Raw genomic sequence first — 20,733 nt, 5'->3', positions numbered from 1 at the left:
ATTTGAAGCCAGGAGTTCAAGACCAGTCTGGGCAAAGTGAGACACTGTCTACAAAAAATAAAAAATAGGCTGGGTGCCGTGACTCACGCCTGTAATCCCAGAGCTTTGGGAGGCCAAGGCAGGTGGATCACCTGAGGTCAGGAGATCGAGACCAGCCTAGCCAACATGGCGAAACGCCATCTCTACTAGAAATACAAAAATTTCTAGCCAGGCGTGGTGGCAGGCGACTGTAATGAGCCGAGATCGCGCCATTGCACTCCAGCCTGGGCAACAGAGTGAGACTCTGTTTAAATAAATAAATACATAAATAAATAAAGAGTCAAATTTAGATGTGAACATATAACTGTCATTTTGTTTTTTTTCTCTTTTTTCTTATTTCTCCAATAAAGCATATAATTCTCGTAACTAAATTTTATGCTACTTGATTCCTCTAATTGTTTTACACTATGCTTCTTTCAGTAAAGGTATTTTGTACATTTTAGTTGTCAATATGGAAATCTTTATATTTGTAAACTAAGGAAAGTTTCAGAATATGTCTTCAGAATTTTAGATTTAAAGATGACTGAAACATTACTAAAATTTATTTTTTTCCCCTTTGAAAGATGTTACCCTAATAAGGCAATTAATAGGATAAATTGCTAGATTCAATGTGCTGTATTTTTCAGTTGTATGTTGATTATACAGTGATAATTTCTGGAGGTTAAAGGGATTTCTGGAGGTAGTTTGGGGATTAATGTTGACATACTTGAAGGCTTTTTATTGTAGTAGCATATACTTTAGTTAAGTATTTTTAAAGAACAGACTGATCTCATGAATCAGAAAGCACTGATATGCTGTAAGTTACTGGATAATTCATCACAATTTGCCAGTCTTCTGAAAAGTTAGTGATAGAAATAGGACTGTATTTGTATTTCCAGTTTTTTCCATGCTTTCTGAGACATTAGCACATTGTTCTGTTTGGTTTTATATAAGCTTATTATTTAGTATATTCTTTAATAAAGGTATTATTTTATGTTGGCCTAACTGAATATGTAGTGTGGTATAATTTCGTTTGGATTATATTGCTAGGTGATGGAACCAGAATGGCTGATTCAACAACAATGTTATCAATATGTGATCCAATTCACATGGTGCTAATCAAAACAGACATATTTGGTGAGACGACTTTAGTAGCATCGTATTTTCTGGAATGGCGATCGGTTTTGGGCTCAGAAAATGGAGTGACCAGTCTGACTGTGGAACTTATGGGTGTAGGTATGATGATTAATATGTCATTGTTAACCTTTTAATAGCTATGGTTCATTTGTAAATAGATTTTATATCCTTAAAATGCTTTTATAATCCAAGAGGGAAACCTGTAAAATAAAATTTCATTAGAGTTACAATTGGACCCCAGCATCCTAGTCTTGAGACTATGTCTTGAAGAATAGTATCAGTATAGCACTTCACGGTCAATCTGACCTTGTCTTAGGAGAAATGGTTTTTTCTGGAAAATGAATACAGGAGTTTTGAGGGTTTTAATTTCAAGTTCATTTGATACAATGTAAGGCTATAAAGAAAATTAATATTCTTAACACACATACAAACTTATGTGTGTCCAGCCAACATACCCTGGAATACATCCCCTTTGGTACCAGTGATTCTTGCAAAATATGGAGTAGGTGTTCTCCCAACCTTTTACAGTGTGGGTGAGTGAGACTTGGAAGAGGTAATAATTTGCTCAGTGTCAGTATCAAGTACTCCTTGAGGGCAGAGCTGGTACCTATCTTATTTATCACAGTCTCCTTGGAATCTTGCATACAGCCTGCTGTGTAACACATATTTGCTAATAAAATGAGAAAACAAAACCTACCAATGTTTTATCTATAACATAAAATGGAATTGCTTTGGTTGTGAACCTTAGTCACAGAGTTAAACCTTGCCAGTGGACAGCACAGACTTAGTAATTTAGACTTTTTTTTTTTTTTTTGAGACGGAGTCTAGCTCTGTCACCAGGCTGGAGTGCAGTGGTGCAATCTCAGCTCACTGCAACCCCCGCCTCCTGGGTTCAAGCGATTATCCTGCCTCAGCCTCCTGAGTAGCTGGGACTACAGGCATGCGCCACCATACCCAGCTGATTTTTGTATTTTTGGTACAGACAGGGTTTCACCATGTTGGCCAGGATGGTCTCGATCTCTTGACCTTGTGATCTGCCTGCCTCGGCCTCCCAAAGAGCTGGGATACAGGCGTGAGCCACCACATCTGGTCAGTAATTTAGATTTTAATAAGTCATACCAAGAAATAAAAATTATAGAAAAAGTGTTCTTTATGTAGGAAATTTATTTTCAAAGACAATACCCAATTATTTGTCTTCAAAAATAGGCCTAACATGATAATCATAGCAGTGACCTGGAAACAAACAGATTCTGATTCACTAAAGAAACATTAATCATTTTGATGTGAAGTATATTTGTTTTCTAGTTCTTTAAATCCAGGCATGGATTGAAAATTTCTACTCAGCCTGTAATTTTTTTTTTTTTTTTTTTTTTTTTGAGACGGAGTCTCGCTCTGTCGCCCGCGCTGGAGTGCAGTGGCCGGATCTCAGCTCACTGCAAGCTCCGCCTCCCGGGTTGAAGCCATTCTCCTGCCTCAGCCTCCCGAGTAGCTGGGACTACAGGCGCCCGCTGCCTCGCCCGGCTAGTTTTTTGTATTTTTTAGTAGAGACGGGTTTCAGCATGTTAGCCAGGATGGTCTCGATCTCCTGACCTCGTGATCCGCCCGTCTCGGCCTCCCAAAGTGCTGGGATTACAGGCTTGAGCCACCGCGCCCGGCCTCAGCCTGTAATTTGATAATGGAAAGTGACAAATGGGAGTTACTAGAAGTGACAATATAAATGCTTTCTAATTTTTAGTGTGTGTGTGTAGAGACAGAATGAGGTGTTAACAGTTGCTTTGACTTTGAATTTAATGTAAGTCTGGTTGATATTATACATTTAATGAAGATAAAAATTAAGAGTCTCAAATCCTTTAGGTCAGAAACGTTTCTTAAAACATGTTAGAAAGGCCAGGTGTAGTGGCTTATGCCTGTAATCCCACCAAGCACTTTGGAAGGCTGAGGCGGGAATATCACTTGAGCCCCAGAGTTTAAGACCAACCTGAACAACATAAGGAGCCCCCACCTCTACTTAACGAAGAAAAAGAGCGTCAGAAAGCTAAGAAAATAGTTAATCTCCTTATAATTAAACACCTTTGTTTAAAAAAATTGATTTGGTTCATTTTTAGTATGAATATTAAAGGTAATGTTGAATGTTATCTTTATTCCATGTAAGTGATAAAACACCAAGTGCCTAAGTTATTTTGGTTATACTTTGGTTGAGTAAATATATATAGTATTGAAATCTCTGAAGTTCTAAATATTTATGTTTATAGGCACAGAATCAAAAGTTTCTGTGGGAATTTTAAATATAAAACTTGAAATGTATCCACCACTCAATCAAACGTTATCTCAAGAAGTAGTGAACACACAGGTAAATAGTTATGAGTTTCTCTTCTTTTGTCTGTCTGTTTTCATAGTAGTGTATTTAACTGTTGATCCTAGAAGGCACTCTAGTTTTAGAAAATTACCATTTATTACTTTCTAGATTAGCACTCACAGGTTCACAAAAAGGATGAGAAAGAAGATGAAGACAAGGTTGTTTTTCTAGGAGAATCTGTACTCTAGTTTGGGAAATACAATGAACGTTTATTGAGACAACATAAGAATTACAGAACAGGCCGGGCGCGGTGGCTCACGCCTGGAATCCCAGCACTTTGGGAGGCTGAGGCGGGTGGATCACAAGGTCAGGAGATCAAGATCATCCTGGCTAACATGGTGAAACGCTATCTCTACTAAAAATACAAAAAAATTAGCCGGGCGTGGTGGTGGGCGCCTGTAGTCCCAGCTACTCAGGAGGCTGAGGCAGGAGAATGGCGTGAACCCAGGAGGCAGAGCTTGCAGTGAGCCGAGATGGCACCACTGCACTCCAGCCTGGGCAACAGAGCAAGACTCCATCTTAGAAAAAAAAGAAACAATTACAGGATAAAGCTGAAGAGGATAAAAGAGTGGAGTGTAACCTCAGTGGGGTGGGATTTTAACGTTCTTTCACAGATGTTTATTGAAAGCTTGCTGGTTGTGTCTTTTCTGCTCTGCCCTCAGGGTAGAAGCGCTTGCCACTTCTAGCCTGTATTTGGAAAGGTTTTTTTCCCTAGTTCCACTGTCAGGTTTCTGACGAATTACTTTCTTCCTGGGTCTTATAAGATCGGCAGACGTTTTCACTCCTCTGCATTAGATTTGCTGTCCCGTTCAGTTCCTGCCAGTCTGCAGCTTGGAGGTTCTTATTATCTGCTGACTTGCTGGGATAGCATACTGGTGGAATGGTTCTCCTTGATTCCATACATCACCCTTTAGTCCACCCTGCCTGTCATACTGTTCCTTTTACAGACCTGTGGTTAGATGCTAGTGCTTCTCCCTCAGGCAAACAATGCCCTGCCCTGTTTTCTTTGAACTTTTTTTCCTTCCTTTTGTAAACTCTCATCTCCCTCTAATCTCTAGCTTCTGACATGTGTCATGGGTGGTATATATACCTGAAACCACATAGTGGAAACCAATCTTGATGTTACTCAAATAAATACCCAACCCTATGGGAGGCTAAGGTGGGAGGATCACTTTTGAGTCCAGCAGTTCAGGACCAGCCTGGGCAACATAGTGAGACCCTGTGTCTACCAAAATTTTGAAAAATCAGTCAAGCATGGTGGTACATGCTTGTAGTCCCAGCTCCTTGGGAAGCTGAAACGGGAGGATTACTTGACCCAGGAATTTGAGGTTACAGTGAGTGACTGTATCACTGCACTCTAGCCTGGGTGACAGACTAAGACCCTGTCTCTTCAATAAATGCTGTATACACACATATACATATATGTATACGTGAGGGTTTTTTTTGTTTTTTCAGACAGTCTCGCTGTCGCCATGTTGGAGCGCAGTGGCGCAATCTCAGCTCACTGCAACCCCTGCCTCCCGAGTTCAAGCAGTTCTCCTGCCTCAGTCTCCCGAGTTGCTGGGACTACAGGCGCGTGCCACCACGCCCAGCTAATTTTTGTATTTTTAGTAGAGACAGGGTTTCACCATGTTGGCCAGGATGGTCTCGATCTCATGACCTTGTGATCTGCCTGCCTCGGCCTTCCAAAGTGTTATACGTGAGTTTTAATCATATTATTCATATATTTATGTGACATATAAAGTAAATGTTTGGTCTCTACTGTTTTTAGGTTGTAGCTCGTTTTTTTAAATTAAATTTTATTTTTTTAGAGACAGCATCTCACTCTGACTCTCAGGCTTGAGTGCAATGGTGTAATTATAGCTCACTGAAACCTCAAACTCCCAGCCTTAAGCAATCCACCTGCCTCAGCCTCCCAAATCACTGGGATTGCAAACATGGACCAGTGTGCCCAGGCAGGTTCTCCTTTGTAAACTTAACACTATTTTATATATATTTTCTCATATTTCCACTGTCATATTTATAATTTCTAGTGACTAAAACATAAGTTTATTCTGTTTCTGATAAATTGCTTCTAATTTTATCTTTAAAATTGCACTATTAAAAATTTTAGCCAGGCTAATTAGTCTGTAATCCCAGCACTTTGGGAGGCCAAGGTAAAAGGATCACTTCAGGCCAGGAGTTCAAGACCAGCCTGGGCAACATAGGTAAACTTCATCTCTACAAAAAATTTTAAAAATTAACTGTGCATGGTGGCGCATCCCTGTAGTCCCAGCTATTGGGGAGGCTAAGGCGGGAGGATCACTTGAGCCCAGGAATTTGAGGCTACAGTGAGCCATGATCATGCTACTGTACTCCAGACTGGGTGACAGAGCAAGACCCTGTCTCTTAAAAGAAATTAAAGTCAGAAATATGTATGGATCCTAAACAGGTGTTAAAATGTGCTAGACACTGTTCCAGGCACTGGAGATGTAGCTGTGTACAGGGCAGCAGACAGCTAGACAGCTTGCTCTCAGGGAGTTCAGATTTTGGTGCAGGAGAAGCAATCAGTCAGCAAACAAAATAATCAGATAGTAGAAGGTGTTTTGTGGAGAATGATTACAGGGGATATGATACAGTGGTTATTGGGTGACTGATCATAGGTCAAGTGACTAAGGTAGGGAAAGGGTCTGAACGGCAGGAAGTAACCAGCCACGCAAAGACTGGGGCTGAGCTTCCAGCATTGGGAACAGCCTAGAACAAAAGTCCCTGTGGAGGAACGAAAGCCTTAGTGTGGCTGGAGTGTAGTGGGTTGGGGAGAGAGGAGAAAATGAGAGAGTCGGGCCAGCGTTCATAGGCCAAGGCAGGTATTTTGCAGTGTAATGGAGAATGAAGTGTTTTTTTGTTTTTTTGGTTTTTTTTTTTGGAGACGGAGTCTCGCTCTGTCGCCCAGGCTGGAGTGCAGTGGCCGGATCTCAGCTCACTGCAAGCTCCGCCTCCGGGTTTACACCATGCTCCTGCCTCAGCCTCCTGAGTAGCTGGGACCACAGGCACCCGCCACCACGCCCAGCTAGTTTTTTTTTTTTTAATTTTTTTAGTAGAGACGGGGTTTCACCGTATCAGCTAGGATGGTCTCGATCTCCTGACTTCGTGATCTCCCAAAGTCTCGGCCTCCCAAAGTGCTGGGATTACAGGCTTGAGCCACCGCGCCCGGCCAAGAATGAAGTGTTTTAAACAAGAGAATGACAGTATGTTTTGTTTTGTTTTGTTGAGATAGAGTCTCACTCCATTGCCCAGGGTGGAGTACGGTGGCATGAACTCGGCTCACTGCACCCTCTTCCTCCTGGGTTCAGGCAATTCTCCTGCCTCAGCCTCCTGAGTAGCTGGGATTACAGACGTGTACCACCATCCCCAGCTAGTTTTTGTATTTTTTGTTGAGACAGGGTTTCACCATGTTGGCCAGGCTGGTCTCAAACTCCTGACCTCAAATGATCCACCTGCCTTGGCCTCCCAAAGTGTTGGGATTACAGGCGTGAGCCACCACGCCCGGTCTGTATGATTTACTATTAAAAAATTTCTGGGCCAGGTGTGGTAATCCCAGCACTTTGGGAGGCCAAGGCGGGCGGATCATGAGGTCAGGAGTTTGAGATTAGCCTGACCAATGTGGTGAAACCCTGTCTCTACTAAAAATACAAAAAAAAAATTAGCCGGGTTTGGTGGCACACGCCTGTAGTCCCAGCTACTCAGGAGGCTGAGGCAGGAGAATTGCTTGAATGTGGGAGGCGGAGGTTGCAGTGAGCTGAGATCACGTCACTGCACTCCAGCCTGGGCGCCAGAGTGAGACTGCATCCCGCCAACCAAAAAAAAACATTCTGTCTTGGGAGGAAGAAAAGGTGACTTATGATTATTGTTTGGAGACTGGATTGTACTAGGGGTGAGTGTAGAAGCTTCGGGAAGTCAGGAGGCTCTTATAGGAGTAGATAAATTTGTTACATACTTGGTAGTAATTAAGGATAATGAATAGGAATTGAAAAATATTTTTTTAAATTTCAAGCTTGCTTTGGAACGTCAGAAAACTGCAGAGAAAGAGCGATTATTTCTTGTATATGCTAAGCAGTGGTGGAGAGAATATTTGCAAATTCGACCCTCACACAACTCACGACTCGTTAAGATTTTTGCACAGGTTTGTAAATTATATTAGAATAATTTTATGCCTGTATTTGAGATTTACTGTTAACGTGTGTCAATTTTGTTTAATATTTATTTGTAAAATGTATTCCAAAAAATAAAAGTGTATTTGTAAAATAAAATGCTGATTTTGTAATATTTTCTTTAACTGCATAGGTGAGTGGCAAGATCAATCTATATCTTATTTTACTTTCAATTTCAATTATTGTGGGTTTTTGAAAAATCAGCTTTCTCAGGTTGAATCAATTATTGTGTTTTAAACCCTTTCTGAAAATATTTGATTTAAAGTAGATGAAAATCCATTTTGTTTAACTTGGAATGTGTATTTGCTTGATACTTGGTGCTAAATAATTAACCATTTGGACACTTTGCAGGTTATATGTAAATCCAGCTCTTGTGTGCAGAACCAGGGGGCTCTGGGCATATATATATTTTTTGTTAGGGTTTTAAAAAACATTCTACATAACCATGACCTGTAAGCCAGTGCCCAGTAATGTCCAACTGAAGCATTTCCGCTAGACATCTCTGCCTCCATTTTTCCTGAGTCCTAAACCCATTTTTTTTCTTTTACGGACCAACATAAATTATATGGTCAGGTTCACTTATGTTTTTGTAACTCCTAAGGAACAGGTCAAATCTTTTGTATATATTCAGCCTCATATAGATGCTTTCATATAAGTATAGTGTAGTATATTAAGTTTCTCCGATCCCGTGCATTCATCCAGCTTTACCCTACTTTCCCTAGATTTTGGAACAGGCCAAAAGTGGTTTAGTTTCCAGATAGGGAGCTTGGGAATGAGAGGTTGACTAGACGTGGGAATAAGGGAAGTGGCTGCTGACTTTCTGATAGCATTGTTTATATACTGAATGACTGGTTGGCAAGGTAACAACAATATCAGGACAAGGGCAAGGAGAAACCAATCAAAATATAACTGGCTTCCTGGCTGGGCACGGTGGCTCACGCCTGTCATCCCAGCACTTTGGGAGGCCGAGGCAGGTGGATCACCTGAGGTCGGGAGTTTGAGACCAGCCTGGCCAACATGGCGAAACCTTGTCTCTACTAAAAATACAAAAATTAGCCAGGTGTGGTGGTGTGCGTCTGTAATCCCAGCTACTCAGGAGGCTGAGGCAGGAGAATTGCTTAACCTGGGAGGCAGAGATTGCAGTGAGCCGAGATCACACCATTGCACTCCAGCCTGGGTGACAGAGTGAGACTCTGTCTCAAGACAATAACAACAACAAAAAATATACACACATATATAAATAAATACAGATACATATTTTAAAAACTGGCTCCGTGCTGTCTATATAAATGAGGCATTTATTCATTGCCACGTGGAATTAGAACCAGAGAGGACTCAGGATGGAGTAAGGCAGTGAATCAGAGAAATGGTAGGATCAAAGAGGAGGAAGAAGTTGCGAGGCACTAAGGAAGTCAAGGAAGTGGGGTTTTCTTTTATGAAATATTAAATTAATTTTCTCTCTCTCAGAATTCATTGTAAGATTTGAACCACAGAAGGTAATTTAGTCTCATAGTAACCATATAAGATTGTCAAGTGGCCCGGCATTGGCTCTTTTTGTAAACAGTAGGAAGGTTAGAGAAGAGGACACTCTTTTCAAGGCCAAACAGCAACTCAGTCATGGCAAAGCCTGTATTAAATTGGAGTTTCTTTTTTTTTTTTTTTTTTTTTTTTTTTTTTTTGAGACGGAGTCTCGCTCTGTCGCCCAGGCTGGAGTGCGGTGGCCGGATCTCAGCTCACTGCAAGCTCCGCCTCCCGGGTTTACGCCATTCTCCTGCCTCAGCCTCCCGAGTAGCTGGGACTACAGGCGCCCGCTGCCTCGCCCGGCTAGTTTTTTGTATTTTTTAGTAGAGACGGGGTTTCAGCATGTTAGCCAGGATGGTCTCGATCTCCTGACCTCGTGATCCGCCCGTCTCGGCCTCCCAAAGTGCTGGGATTACAGGCTTGAGCCACCGCGCCCGGCTAAATTGGAGTTTCAACTGGTGCCTTTTTGGTTTATGCCACCTCTTTCCATACACAGAGTAAATAAAATGCTGATTTAATTTCGATTCGCCAGACCTGTTTCTTGCTGCTGCTTCCTGTATTTGACTAGTTATGAAATTAAAGAACAACAGTATAAAGCAATCTAATTATAAAAACAATATTGTTTTTATAGATAAATATATATAAATACATATATATATAGATGATATACAGATATATCCTGCCTTTAGAATGTAAAACTTTTTCTAGAGTGTTTTTTGAAATTTTGCTTTCAATTGACTTGGTTAACAACTTTTTATTTTTTAGCTTGTGGGGATATATTTAGATAATATTAGAATATTGCTATAATAAAATGATATATCTTACATTCTAAGATGCTACTATTGATGATTGACTTAGGTAAATGCTTCCACTTCTTATGTGCTCATCTTTTCTTGCCTGTTAGTGGATTTGTAAGAATAGGAGTAACAGTCCTACACCTCAGTCCTAAGCAAAGAGCTGTAGATTCACCGTGGCCATCATACTTAATAATTCATTATTCTTTTTACCCTTTGTTAGCTGGTTTTGCTATAATATAATAGTAATCCATTGATGCCTTTTGAACTTTTTAGTGCAAAAAACCTTAAAATAAGTTACAGAAATTGAACTTCAAGGCCACTAGGTTTTAAGAAAATGTTGTAAATCACTTGAGGATTGAGGATATCCTTTTAATATTTAGTTTGTGATTTCAGGACTTAGTATTCTTATACAACACTAGATTATTAGTAATGCTAAGTTCATGTAAAAGAAAACCATAGTTCTCTATATCCCCCCAAAATTAGAATAATAATCCTCTGTTTTAAAAATCAGTGCCCTCTAGGCCAGGCAGAGTACCTCATGCTTGTAATCCCAGCACTTTGGGAGGTTGAAGCGGGCGGATCACTTGAGGTCAGGAGTTTGAGACCAGCCTGGTCAGCATCGTGAAACCCCATCTCTACAAAAATACAAAAATTAGCCAGGTGTGGTGGTGCACACCTGTAATCCCAGCTACTCAGGAGATTGAGGCACAAGAATCGCTTGAACTTGGAGGTGTGCAGGTTGCAGTGAGCTGAGATCATGCTACTGCACTCCAGCCTGGACAACAGCGAGACTGTCTCAAAAAAAAAAAAAAAATTGATGCCTTCTGCTGTTGAGAACTATAGGTATGAGTGGAATCTATAGCCAATTTGCTCTGCAACATAAAAATTCATGATCTTTCTCACTATAATCAAATGTAAATAAGTGAGATTTTTTTTTTGTTTCCTTGCTGAAGTATGGGACTATATTGGAAAAAGATGTTTTGGTTATGGAGAAAGACATCAGTGGTTCTGATAATTCAAACAGATGGTGTTTCTGTTGGCTGGGTTAGATCTTATGTCCTGAGGAGCCCTATCAGAGAGGGTAGGTCATCCCCAAATCTTGAATAGTAAGTGGCCCTTTTACAGTGCCGTACCAGTAACCATGAAGGTAAAGAGATTGTGGGCTTTGGTAATACTAACTGTAAAATCACAGTGGTAGACAGTCATCAGAGACCTATATATGCATACAAGTTTTTCAGCACCAACACCAAGATATATCCTGTATTTAGAACGTAAAACTTTTTCTAGAGTGTTTTTTGAAATTTTGCTTTCTGTTGACTTGGTTAACAAATTATTGTTTCCTGTGGATCTCTAAATTTGAGGCCCTAATGGGAACAAACTAGAACCAAGCTATGATCATTTCTGTTATATCAGCCAATCAGAAGAGTTATTTGTTCTGTCTGGCTATATATTGTTAAATTCTAGATGGTAATGTGAAAGAATATTTCAGCTTAGAGCACCTCTCCCTCCCCTACATACCTGCCCACACGTTTCTCAGAGGAGTTCTTATTGCCACAGCCTTTGGAGTAAAACAGCTCAGAGCTAGATAGCTGTAGCTCCTCAGTTTTCATCTATAAAATGAAAATAATAGAGATGAAGATTAAAGGAAATTATATACACAGCACTTTGCAGCCTAATACCGGATACAAGGTAAGCACTCAATCAATGGTATGCTGAATTATTTTATCCTACATTAATGTATTTGAAAAAGCATACTATAATTGGGGATGATTAATATGTCATTACAGATGTTTTTCCCCTTTTCCCTAGGATGAAAATGGGATAAATAGACCAGTCTGTTCCTATGTTAAACCACTTCGAGCTGGACGACTTCTTGATACTCCAAGGCAAGCAGCAAGATTTGTTAATGTCCTTGGTTATGAACGAGCCCCTGTTATTGGAGGAGGAGGTAAACAGGAGCAGTGGTGCACTCTGCTGGCCTTTCTCTGTAGAAACAAGGTATTATACACACAGAATTAAGTAGCAGTATATCATAGTTACTCTGAATTTGTAATCCATTTGTAAAATAATGCTTTAGGAAAATGTACATGTAGTCAATCCTCTGTACCCACAGGTTCTGTATCTGTAGATTCAACCAACTGCAGATCAAAAATATTTATAAAAGTAAAAAATAATAATAATAGTACAAATATAAAACAATGGAGTATAACAACTGTTTATGTAGCATGTACATTGTATTGAGATTTTTAAGTAATTTAGAGGTGATTTAAAGTACATAGCAGGATATGCTTAGGTTATATGTAAAATACCATTTTGGCTGGGCACAGTGGCTCATGCCTGTATCCCAGCATTTTGGGAGGTTGAGGCGGGTGGATCACCTGAGGTCAGGAGTTCACGACCAGTCTGGGCAACATGGTGAAACCCCATCTCTACTAAAATATAAAAAATTATCTGGGTGTGGTGTCACGTGCCTGTAATCCCAGCTACTCAGGAGGCTGAGGCAGGAGAATTGCCTAGACCTGGGAGGTAGAGGCTGCAGTGAGCCAAGATTGCACCATTGCACTCCAGCCTGAGGACACAGCAAGACTCCGTCTCAAAAAACAAAACAAAACAAATACTATATACCATTTTATATAAGCCTGGAGTATCCATGGATTCTCTTTCGCAAGGGTCCTGGAACTAACCCCTTTGGGCACCGTGAGACAGCTGTGCTGTCAACTTGACCACATCAGAACCTTGTTCTATTTTTCATAACATTTAAATATCAATACACAAAAAACTCAGCATCTTTATTTTCTCATGTGGTTTCTTATTTAAGTTATTGTGATTTCTGTGATGTAGGGACCTACAAGTACTAAAGTGTCAGAAATCAACTTACAGAATGAATTAGAGACAGCACCAGGACCAGACCATGGCTTTCTGGTACTATTGATGTGTTGAAATTTGCTCAGATAATACATCTTTATAAAAGAGAAAACGGGGCCAGGTGCGGTGGCTCATGCCTGTAATCCCAGTACTTTGGGAGGCCTAGGTGAGCAGATCACCTGAGGTCGGGAGTTCGAGACCAGCTTGACCAACGTGGAGAAACTTTGTCTCCACTAAAAATACAAAATTAGCTGGGCGTGGTGGCACATGCCTGTAATCCTAGCTACTCAGGAGGCTGAGGCAGGAGAATTGCTTGAACCTGGCAAGCAGAGTTTGCTGTGAGCTGAGATTGTGCCATTGCATTCCAGCCGGGCCAAAAGAGTGAAACTATCTCAAAAAAAAAAAAAAGCAAAAAGATAAAATGGCAGTACAAAATGAATATAGAAAAGAAATCTTCAATGGCATGCTATTTTGTTTAGTTTTACATACAAATGTATATTTAATTACACTTTTTGAATGACTTCATTTCAGTAAACTAATTTTATAGATTATGGGATATTTCCTAATCTGTATTCTAAAAATGTTGATAGTATGATAACAAACAAGTAAAACTATCTTTAGGCTGGGCGCGGTGGCTCACGCCTGTAATCCCAGCACTTTGGGAGGCTGAGGCGGGCGGATCATGAGGTCAGGTGATCAAGACCATCCTGGCTGATACAGTGAAACCCCGTCTCTACTAAAAATACAAAAAATTAGCCAGGCGTGGGGGCATGCACCTGTAATCCCAGCTACTCAGGAGGCTGAGGCAAGAGAATTCTTGAACCTGGGAGGTGGAGGTTGCGGTGAGCCGAGATCGCGCCACTGCACTCCAAACGGGGTGACAGAGCAAGTTAAAATATATATATATACATATATGTGTGTATGTATATGTATATAACAACAGCATTGACAGTAATGGTGAAACTTTACCCATAATTCTATTCCCAGTTTATCATTTCTTTTTATATTTTTTCTCCCGTGTATGTATCATTTATTCCATAATTATAATTAATGTAAATAAATTTTTGTATCTTGCTTTATAATTAAGCATTATGCTATGAACATTTTTCTATGTGTTGCTACAATCTTTCTGATTTCTTTTTTTTTTTTTTTAAATGAGGCAGAGTTTTGCTCGTCGCCCAGGCTGGAGTGCAATGGCACGATCTTGGCCCACTGCAACCTCCGTCTCCTGGGTTCAAGCGATTATCCTGCCTCAGCCTCGCTAGTATCTCGCATTGCAGGTGCCTGCCACCACCCCCAGCTCATTTTTGTATTTTTAGTAGAGATGGGGTTTCACTATGTTGGCCAGGCTGGTCTCGAACCCTGGCCTTAGGTGATCTGCCTGCCTTGGCCTCCTGAAGTGATGATTTCCATTTTTTTAATGAGTGTTTAAGTTTTATTGAGTCAATATACAAAATATACTTAACTATTTCCCTATTGTTAAGTTCCCTAACTGCCAAGTTAGGGTCTTTTTTTTATTCAGTGGTTTTGTTGTTGTTGTTTGTTTTCTTTTGTTTTGTTTGGGACGGAGTTTCGCTCTGTCACCCAGGCTGGAGTGCAGTGGTATGAACCCGGCTCACTGCAACCTCTGCCTCCTGGCCTCAAGCAATTCTCCTACTTCAGCCTCCTGAGTAGCTGGGACTATAGGCATAGAGCCACCACGCCTGACCTTTTTTTGTGTGTGTGTGTGTTTTCAGTAGAGATGGGGTTTCTTGGCCAGGCTGGTCTCGAACTCCTTGCCTCAACTGATCTGCCCGCCTCAGCCTCCCAAAGTGCCGGGATTACAGGCAAAAGCCGGCACACCTGGCCATAGAGTTAAGCTCATTTTTAATTTTTCGATGTTACCGTGAATGAACTTTTACATTGACTATCTTTGCAGATATTATTATTTTACTTTTGAATTTTCTTTAGGACAAAATCTCAGAAATAATTGGGTCTAAAAGGTTGATTAGGCCACATGCAGTGGCTCATGCCTATAATGCCAGCACTTTGGGAGGCCAAGGTGGGTGGATCACTTGAGGTCAGGAGTTCGAGACCAATCTGGCCAAAATGGTGAAACCCCGTCTCTACCAAAAATACAAAAATTAGCTGGGTGTGGTGGTGCACACCTGTAGTCCTAGCTACTCTGGAGGCTGAGGCAGGAGAATCGTTGGAACCTGGGAGGAGGAGGTTGTAGTGAGCCAAGGTCACGCCACTGCATTCCAGCCTGGGTGACAGAGCGAGACTCTATCTCAAAAAAAAAAAAAAAAGTAAATTAAAAAATAAAAGATTGGTTATTACATTTTTGTAAAGTCACTTTAAGAATTATAAAATGCTGTTTGTTTTCTTACAGTTATTTTTTTAAAAAAAACTGTAGCACCACCAATGCAAATTTTTGGAGAAAGAAATTTCTTGGCCAGGTAAGGTGGCTCATGCCTGTAGTCCCAGCACTTTGGGAGGCTGAGGCAAGCAGATTGTTTGAGCCCAGGAATTCGAGACCAGCCAGGGCAACTTGGCGAAACCCCGTCTCTACAAAAACACAAAAAATAGCTGGGCCTGGTGATCAGCGCCTGTGGTCCCAGCTATTCAGGAGACTGAAGCAGGGGAATCGCTTGAGCTAGGGATGACAAGGCTGCAGTGAGCTCAGGATGTCAAGGCAGCAGTGAGCTGAGATCACGCCACTGCACTCCAGCCTGGGCGACAGAACTAGACCCTATCTTGAGGGGAAAAACAGAAAGAAAGTTCTTCATTCTGAAACTCAACTCAAATAGTTATTTTTGCTTTTGCCTGTAGTTTTCGTACACTGAAATACAAAATTGTAGCCATACTGTTTAATATCTTAGTAATTTTTTTCATAGAACACAGTATCAGATCTTTTCTTTTCTTTTTTTTTTTTTAGTATTTTGAGACAGTCTCTCACTCTGTTGCCCAGGCTGGAGTGCAGTGGCATGATCTCAGCTCACTGCAACCTCCGCCTCCCGGGTTCAAGTGATTCTCCTGCCTCAGCCTCCCGAGTAGCTGGGATTACAGGCACACACCACCATGCCCAGCTAATATTTTCTGTTTTTTTATAGGTCTTTATAACTTTTTAAAATTGAAAGTAATATAACCACATCAAAGAAAATCTGGAAAATAGAGTGGAAAATTATATATAACCTCCCCAGTAGTAACCATTGTTGGCATTTTGTTGTTCTTCTTGCCAGTCATTTTTCCTATATATATATTTTTTCTTGAAATTATCACATATAGATACTATCAGTCATTGGTTAAGTGTTTTCCATTTATTTGCATTTCTTGCTGTATGACTTGTTTGCTTGTTTGTTCATGTCCTTCAGCTATTAATCTATTAAAATATTCCAGGCTGGGAACAGCTCATGCCTATAATCCCAACACTTTGGGAGGCTGAGGCAGGAGGATCACTTGAGCCCAGGAGATCAAGAGCATTCTGGGTAACACAGTAAGACCCCCGTTTATACAAAAAATTAGCTAGGTGTGGTGGTGCACACCTTTAGTTCTAGCTACTTGGGAGGCTGAGACAGGAAAATCACTTAAGCTTGGGAGGTCAAGGCTGCTGTGAATAATGTCACCAGCCTGGGTGACAGGACAGGCAAAAGGCTGCCTCAAAAAAAAAAAAAAAAAAATCGACTTTTCTTTCTATGTTGTGTGAGTTCTTTATAAAACTTTTTTTTTTTTTTTGGAAACAGAGTCTCACTTTGTTGCCCAGGCTGGAATGCAGTGGCGCAATTGCAGCTCACTGCGACCCCTGCCTCCCGGGTTCCGATGATTCTCTTGCCTTGCCTCCCGAGTAGCTGGGACTATGGGTGTGCACCACCACGCCCAGCTAATTTTTGTATTTTTAGTACAGACGGGGTTTCCCTATGTTGGCCAGGCTGGTCTCCAACTCCTGATGTCAAGTGATCCACCCGCCTCGGCTTCCCAAAGTGTTGGGATTATAGGCGTGAGCCACTGTGCCTGGCCAATAAATTTTTATTATAATTTTGTATTTAAGTATGTAATGAGGAAACAATATGGAAGAATGAATACTTCATTTTAATTTGTCTTATCTTCCAGGGTGACTGTGAAGATCACGCGAACCTTCTGTGCAGCCTTCTTCTTGGATATGGATTAGAAGCCTTTGTTTGTGTTGGGACCAAGGCAAAAGGAGTGCCTCATGCTTGGGTTATGACTTGTGGAACTGATGGGACCATCACTTTTTGGGAGAGTTTAACAGGACACAGGTTAGTCTACTAAGTATATAAGGATATTAAAATGAAGTTATAAGTTTTATTTTTTTTGAGACGGAGTCTTGCTCTGTCGCCCAGGCTGGAGTGCACTGGCACAATCTCAGCTCCCTGCAACCTCCGCCTCCCAGGTTCAAGCCGATTCTCCTGGCTCAGCCTCCCAGTAGCTGAGATTACAGGCACACGCCACTGCACCTCGCTGATTTTTGTATTTTTAGTAGAGATAAGTTTTCACCATGTTGGCCAGGCCGGTCTCGAACTCCTGACCTCAGGTGATCCACCCACCTCAGTCCCCCAAAGTGCTGGGATTACAGGCGTGAGCCACCACGCCCAGCTTAAGTTATAAGTATTTTAAATTATAAGGGTTTTTTGTCCATATTGATGGTACTTGAAGGTACGTGTTGATGATTTTAGTTAAAGCCTTTTTAGTGATTACGTAAAAAAGTACTTCAATTATGGCAGCTAAGTAAATGAACTCTAAGAAAACTTTTACCTCAAATATTCTTTACCAACATGATGTTGGTAAACAGTAAATTATATTTACTAGTTGTGTTTGATTAGCATCTTTCTTTTTTTCAGTTTTCTCTCTTTTTTTTTGGCAGTGTCTCACTCTGTTGCCCAGGCTGGAGTGTAGTGGCACAGTCACAGCCCACTGCAGCATCCCCTTCCTGGGTTCCAGTGGTCCTCCTACCTCAGCCTCTTGGGTAGCTGGGACTGCAGGTGTGCACAGCCATGCCTAGCTAATTTTTTTGTAGAGATGAGGTTTTGCTGTGTTGTCTGGGCTGGTCTTTAACTCCTGGGCTCAAGCAGTCTGTCTGCCACGGCCTCCCAAAGTGCTGAGCCACCACGCCTGGCCGGCATATGTTTTTTTCTGATAATCATCCCTAAGCCTGAAAATAAGTTCAAGTTGTAAATCATTATTTGTTTTTTAAATTTGATGTGGTTACCATCTCCATGTTGGCAATCCACTGGACACATTTTTTGAAGTACTTTAGCCTGTCATTAGATTTTGAAAGAGCTGAGTACCTCTGTTGTAGGACTTCCTCCTTAGTTCAGCTAAGAGCTGGGTCCTTGTCACACGGCCATGAAAAATTAGGCTCACAGGCAATTTGAAGGGGGAGAAAAATGGAATTTATTGGACAAAAAGGAAAAAAACTGGGAAACAGGGACCCCCCACAAAGCCAGAGTGCCTGCTAGTGTGCTTCCCGCCTCGCGGATTGACTTTCAGGTTCCACTCAGGAAGAGGAGGGGCCAGGCTCCTCCCCACTGCAAATTGCTCGAACTTGTGGCTCCACCCCAGTGTGCACTCCTCCCAGTGCACAGGCTGGTTGGAGTTTCTCTGGGGACCCCTTTCCACCTGGCTGTCTCACTTCTTTCTTCCTGGAATATTATCTTTCCTTAGCTTATTTCTTATAATTGTCTTTCAATATTCATTATTCCTCTCTGGCTATTCGCAGTTTTTCCTTTATCTTGTCTTCAAATGTATGTGTTCTAGAGGCCCAGCCATGGGCCCGCTTTTCATTTCCCTGAGTCCTTTTTCTCCCTGGTTGATAATCATGCCCAGTAATGTTTTGGTTAGTTGTGCCTAAAAATGCATAACCAGATTATTTTAATTATGTTATGTGAGGCAAACTTTTTTGAATTTTTTTTTTTTTCTTGCAGATGGAGTTTCGCTCTTGTTGCTAAGGCTGGAGTGCAATGACGCCATCTCGGCTCACTGCAACTTCTGCCTCCCGGGTTCAAGCAATTCTCCTGGCTCAGCCTCCCAAGTAGCTGGGACTATAGGCACACGCTCCCACGCCTAGCTAATTTTTGTATTTTTAGTACAGACAGGGTTTCACTATGTTGGTCAGGCTGGTCTTGAACTCTTGACCTCAAGTGATCTACCTGCCTTGGCCTACCAAAGTGCTGGTATTACCATGCCCAGCCATTGATCTTAACAGTATACATAGAATGTATTCTTTTTTTTTTTTTTTTTTTTTTTTGAGACGGAGTCTTGCTCTGCCGCCCAGGCTGGAGTGCAGTGGCCGGATCTCAGCTCACTGCAAGCTCCGCCTCCCGGGTTCACGCCATTCTCCTGTCTCAGCCTCCCGAGTAGCTGGGACTACAGGCGCCCGCCTCGTCGCCCGGCTAGTTTTTTGTATTTTTTAGTAGAGACGGGGTTTCACCGTATTAGCCAGGATGGTCTCAATCTCCTGACCTTGTGATCCACCCGTCTTGGCCTCCCAAAGTGCTGGGTACAGGCTTGAGCCACCGCGCCCGGCCGAATGTATTCTATTGTTTAGAGTTGGTTTCAGTATTGTAAGATGTACCATACAATTAATACAGAGTAATCAAATTGTGGAAATAAAGAAAAACAAGTATTAAACTCAAGTTCTGAAAAGTAGTTATGGCCTTAAGTGTTAGAATAATTTTCTCAGTAAGATGCTGCCTTCTTAAGTTTTAAGTTCTCATATATAAAATTATTTAATTTTTTTAGGTACATCCATAAACCTACCAATCCTGATGAACCTCCAGTTGCTGAACAGCCCAAACCACTGTACCCATATCGAACAATTGGTTGTGTTTTCAACCATCAGATGTTCCTGGGAAATTGTCAACCCTCTGATGCAGTAGAAACCTGTGTATTTGATTTGAATGATGAATCCAAATGGAAACCCATGAGTGAGGAAGCAATTAAATCTGTGTGTGCTCCTGGAGCTACAACATCCCTTCCTCCCTTTCCACCTCTGTGTGCATCCACAATTGACGCATCAGTAACAAGTAATGAAATTGAAATGCAGCTGAGGCTCCTAGTGTCAGAACACAGGAAGGTAATTCACACTGAAACAGTTGTAGTTTCCTACTTCTTTTCATTTATGTATTTATGTATTTATTTTTTGGTGTGTGTGATAGTGCCAGTCACTATTCTAGACCTGAACAAAGCAACTACAGTCCCTACTATTATGAAGCTTATAATTTTGAAAGTCGTGAGAGTTTAAGTTCTGAGACTCAAAAATCTCCAAATTAATTCTTATAGAAAGAATTACTTTCTCCTAGAAATGAAGAATGGTGAACTTGTTCACATCCCTTAGAGTCAAGATTTTTGCTGAATACCACTATTTGGATTTCCTCTTTGTGAAATGCTTATTCGCATATTTGCCCCTTTAAAAATCCTGGCTAAGTTAGGCTGGGCTTGATGGCTCACGCCTATAATCCCAGCACTTTGGGAGGCTGAGGTGGGTGGATCACTTGTGTCCAGGAATTCAAGACCAGCCTGGGGAATATGGTGAAACACTCTATTATTTTTTAAAGAAAAAATATGTATACTGGGTCATATTTTTTTCATATTCATTTTTCTCCCCAGGTTGGTTTCTATTTGTTTTCATATTATACTCAACTGAGTAGATGTCTGGCTTTAATCCGCATTTGCTTGATTACTTATGAGATCAAGCCTCTTTTACTTTTATTTTTATTTTTATTTTTAAGATGGAGTCTCTCGCTCTGTCACCCAGGCTGGAGCGCAGTGGCGTGATCTTGGTTCACTGCAACCTCCACCTCCCAGGTTTAAGCAATTCTCCTGCCTCTGCCTCCTGAATGACTGAGATTAT

The 20,733-nt window shown here is 41.2% G+C and overlaps 1 protein-coding gene across 5 annotated transcripts in view; it reads left to right on the top strand.

The window, feature by feature from the left end:
- CEP76 (centrosomal protein 76) overlaps positions 1-20,733 on the top strand; it is a 42,547-nt gene that overhangs the window by 5,325 nt on the left and 16,489 nt on the right. For all 5 annotated transcript variants that reach the window (XM_033178386.1, XM_033178385.1, XM_033178389.1 and 2 more), the window contains exons 5-10: positions 1,069-1,254; positions 3,408-3,505; positions 7,545-7,673; positions 11,829-12,017; positions 16,974-17,140; positions 19,623-19,956. In XM_033178386.1, coding sequence (XP_033034277.1) covers positions 1,069-1,254; positions 3,408-3,505; positions 7,545-7,673; positions 11,829-12,017; positions 16,974-17,140; positions 19,623-19,956 — 1,103 coding nt within the window. The remainder of the gene's footprint in view (positions 1-1,068; positions 1,255-3,407; positions 3,506-7,544; positions 7,674-11,828; positions 12,018-16,973; positions 17,141-19,622; positions 19,957-20,733) is intronic.

The sequence above is a fragment of the Trachypithecus francoisi genome, unplaced genomic scaffold, assembly GCF_009764315.1.
Source record: "Trachypithecus francoisi isolate TF-2019V2 unplaced genomic scaffold, Tfra_2.0 Lachesis_group19, whole genome shotgun sequence".
Taxonomy (NCBI): Eukaryota; Metazoa; Chordata; class Mammalia; order Primates; family Cercopithecidae; genus Trachypithecus; species Trachypithecus francoisi.
The sequence above is the reverse complement of the archived record's forward strand: the minus strand, read 5'-3'. Positions and strand labels throughout refer to the sequence as shown.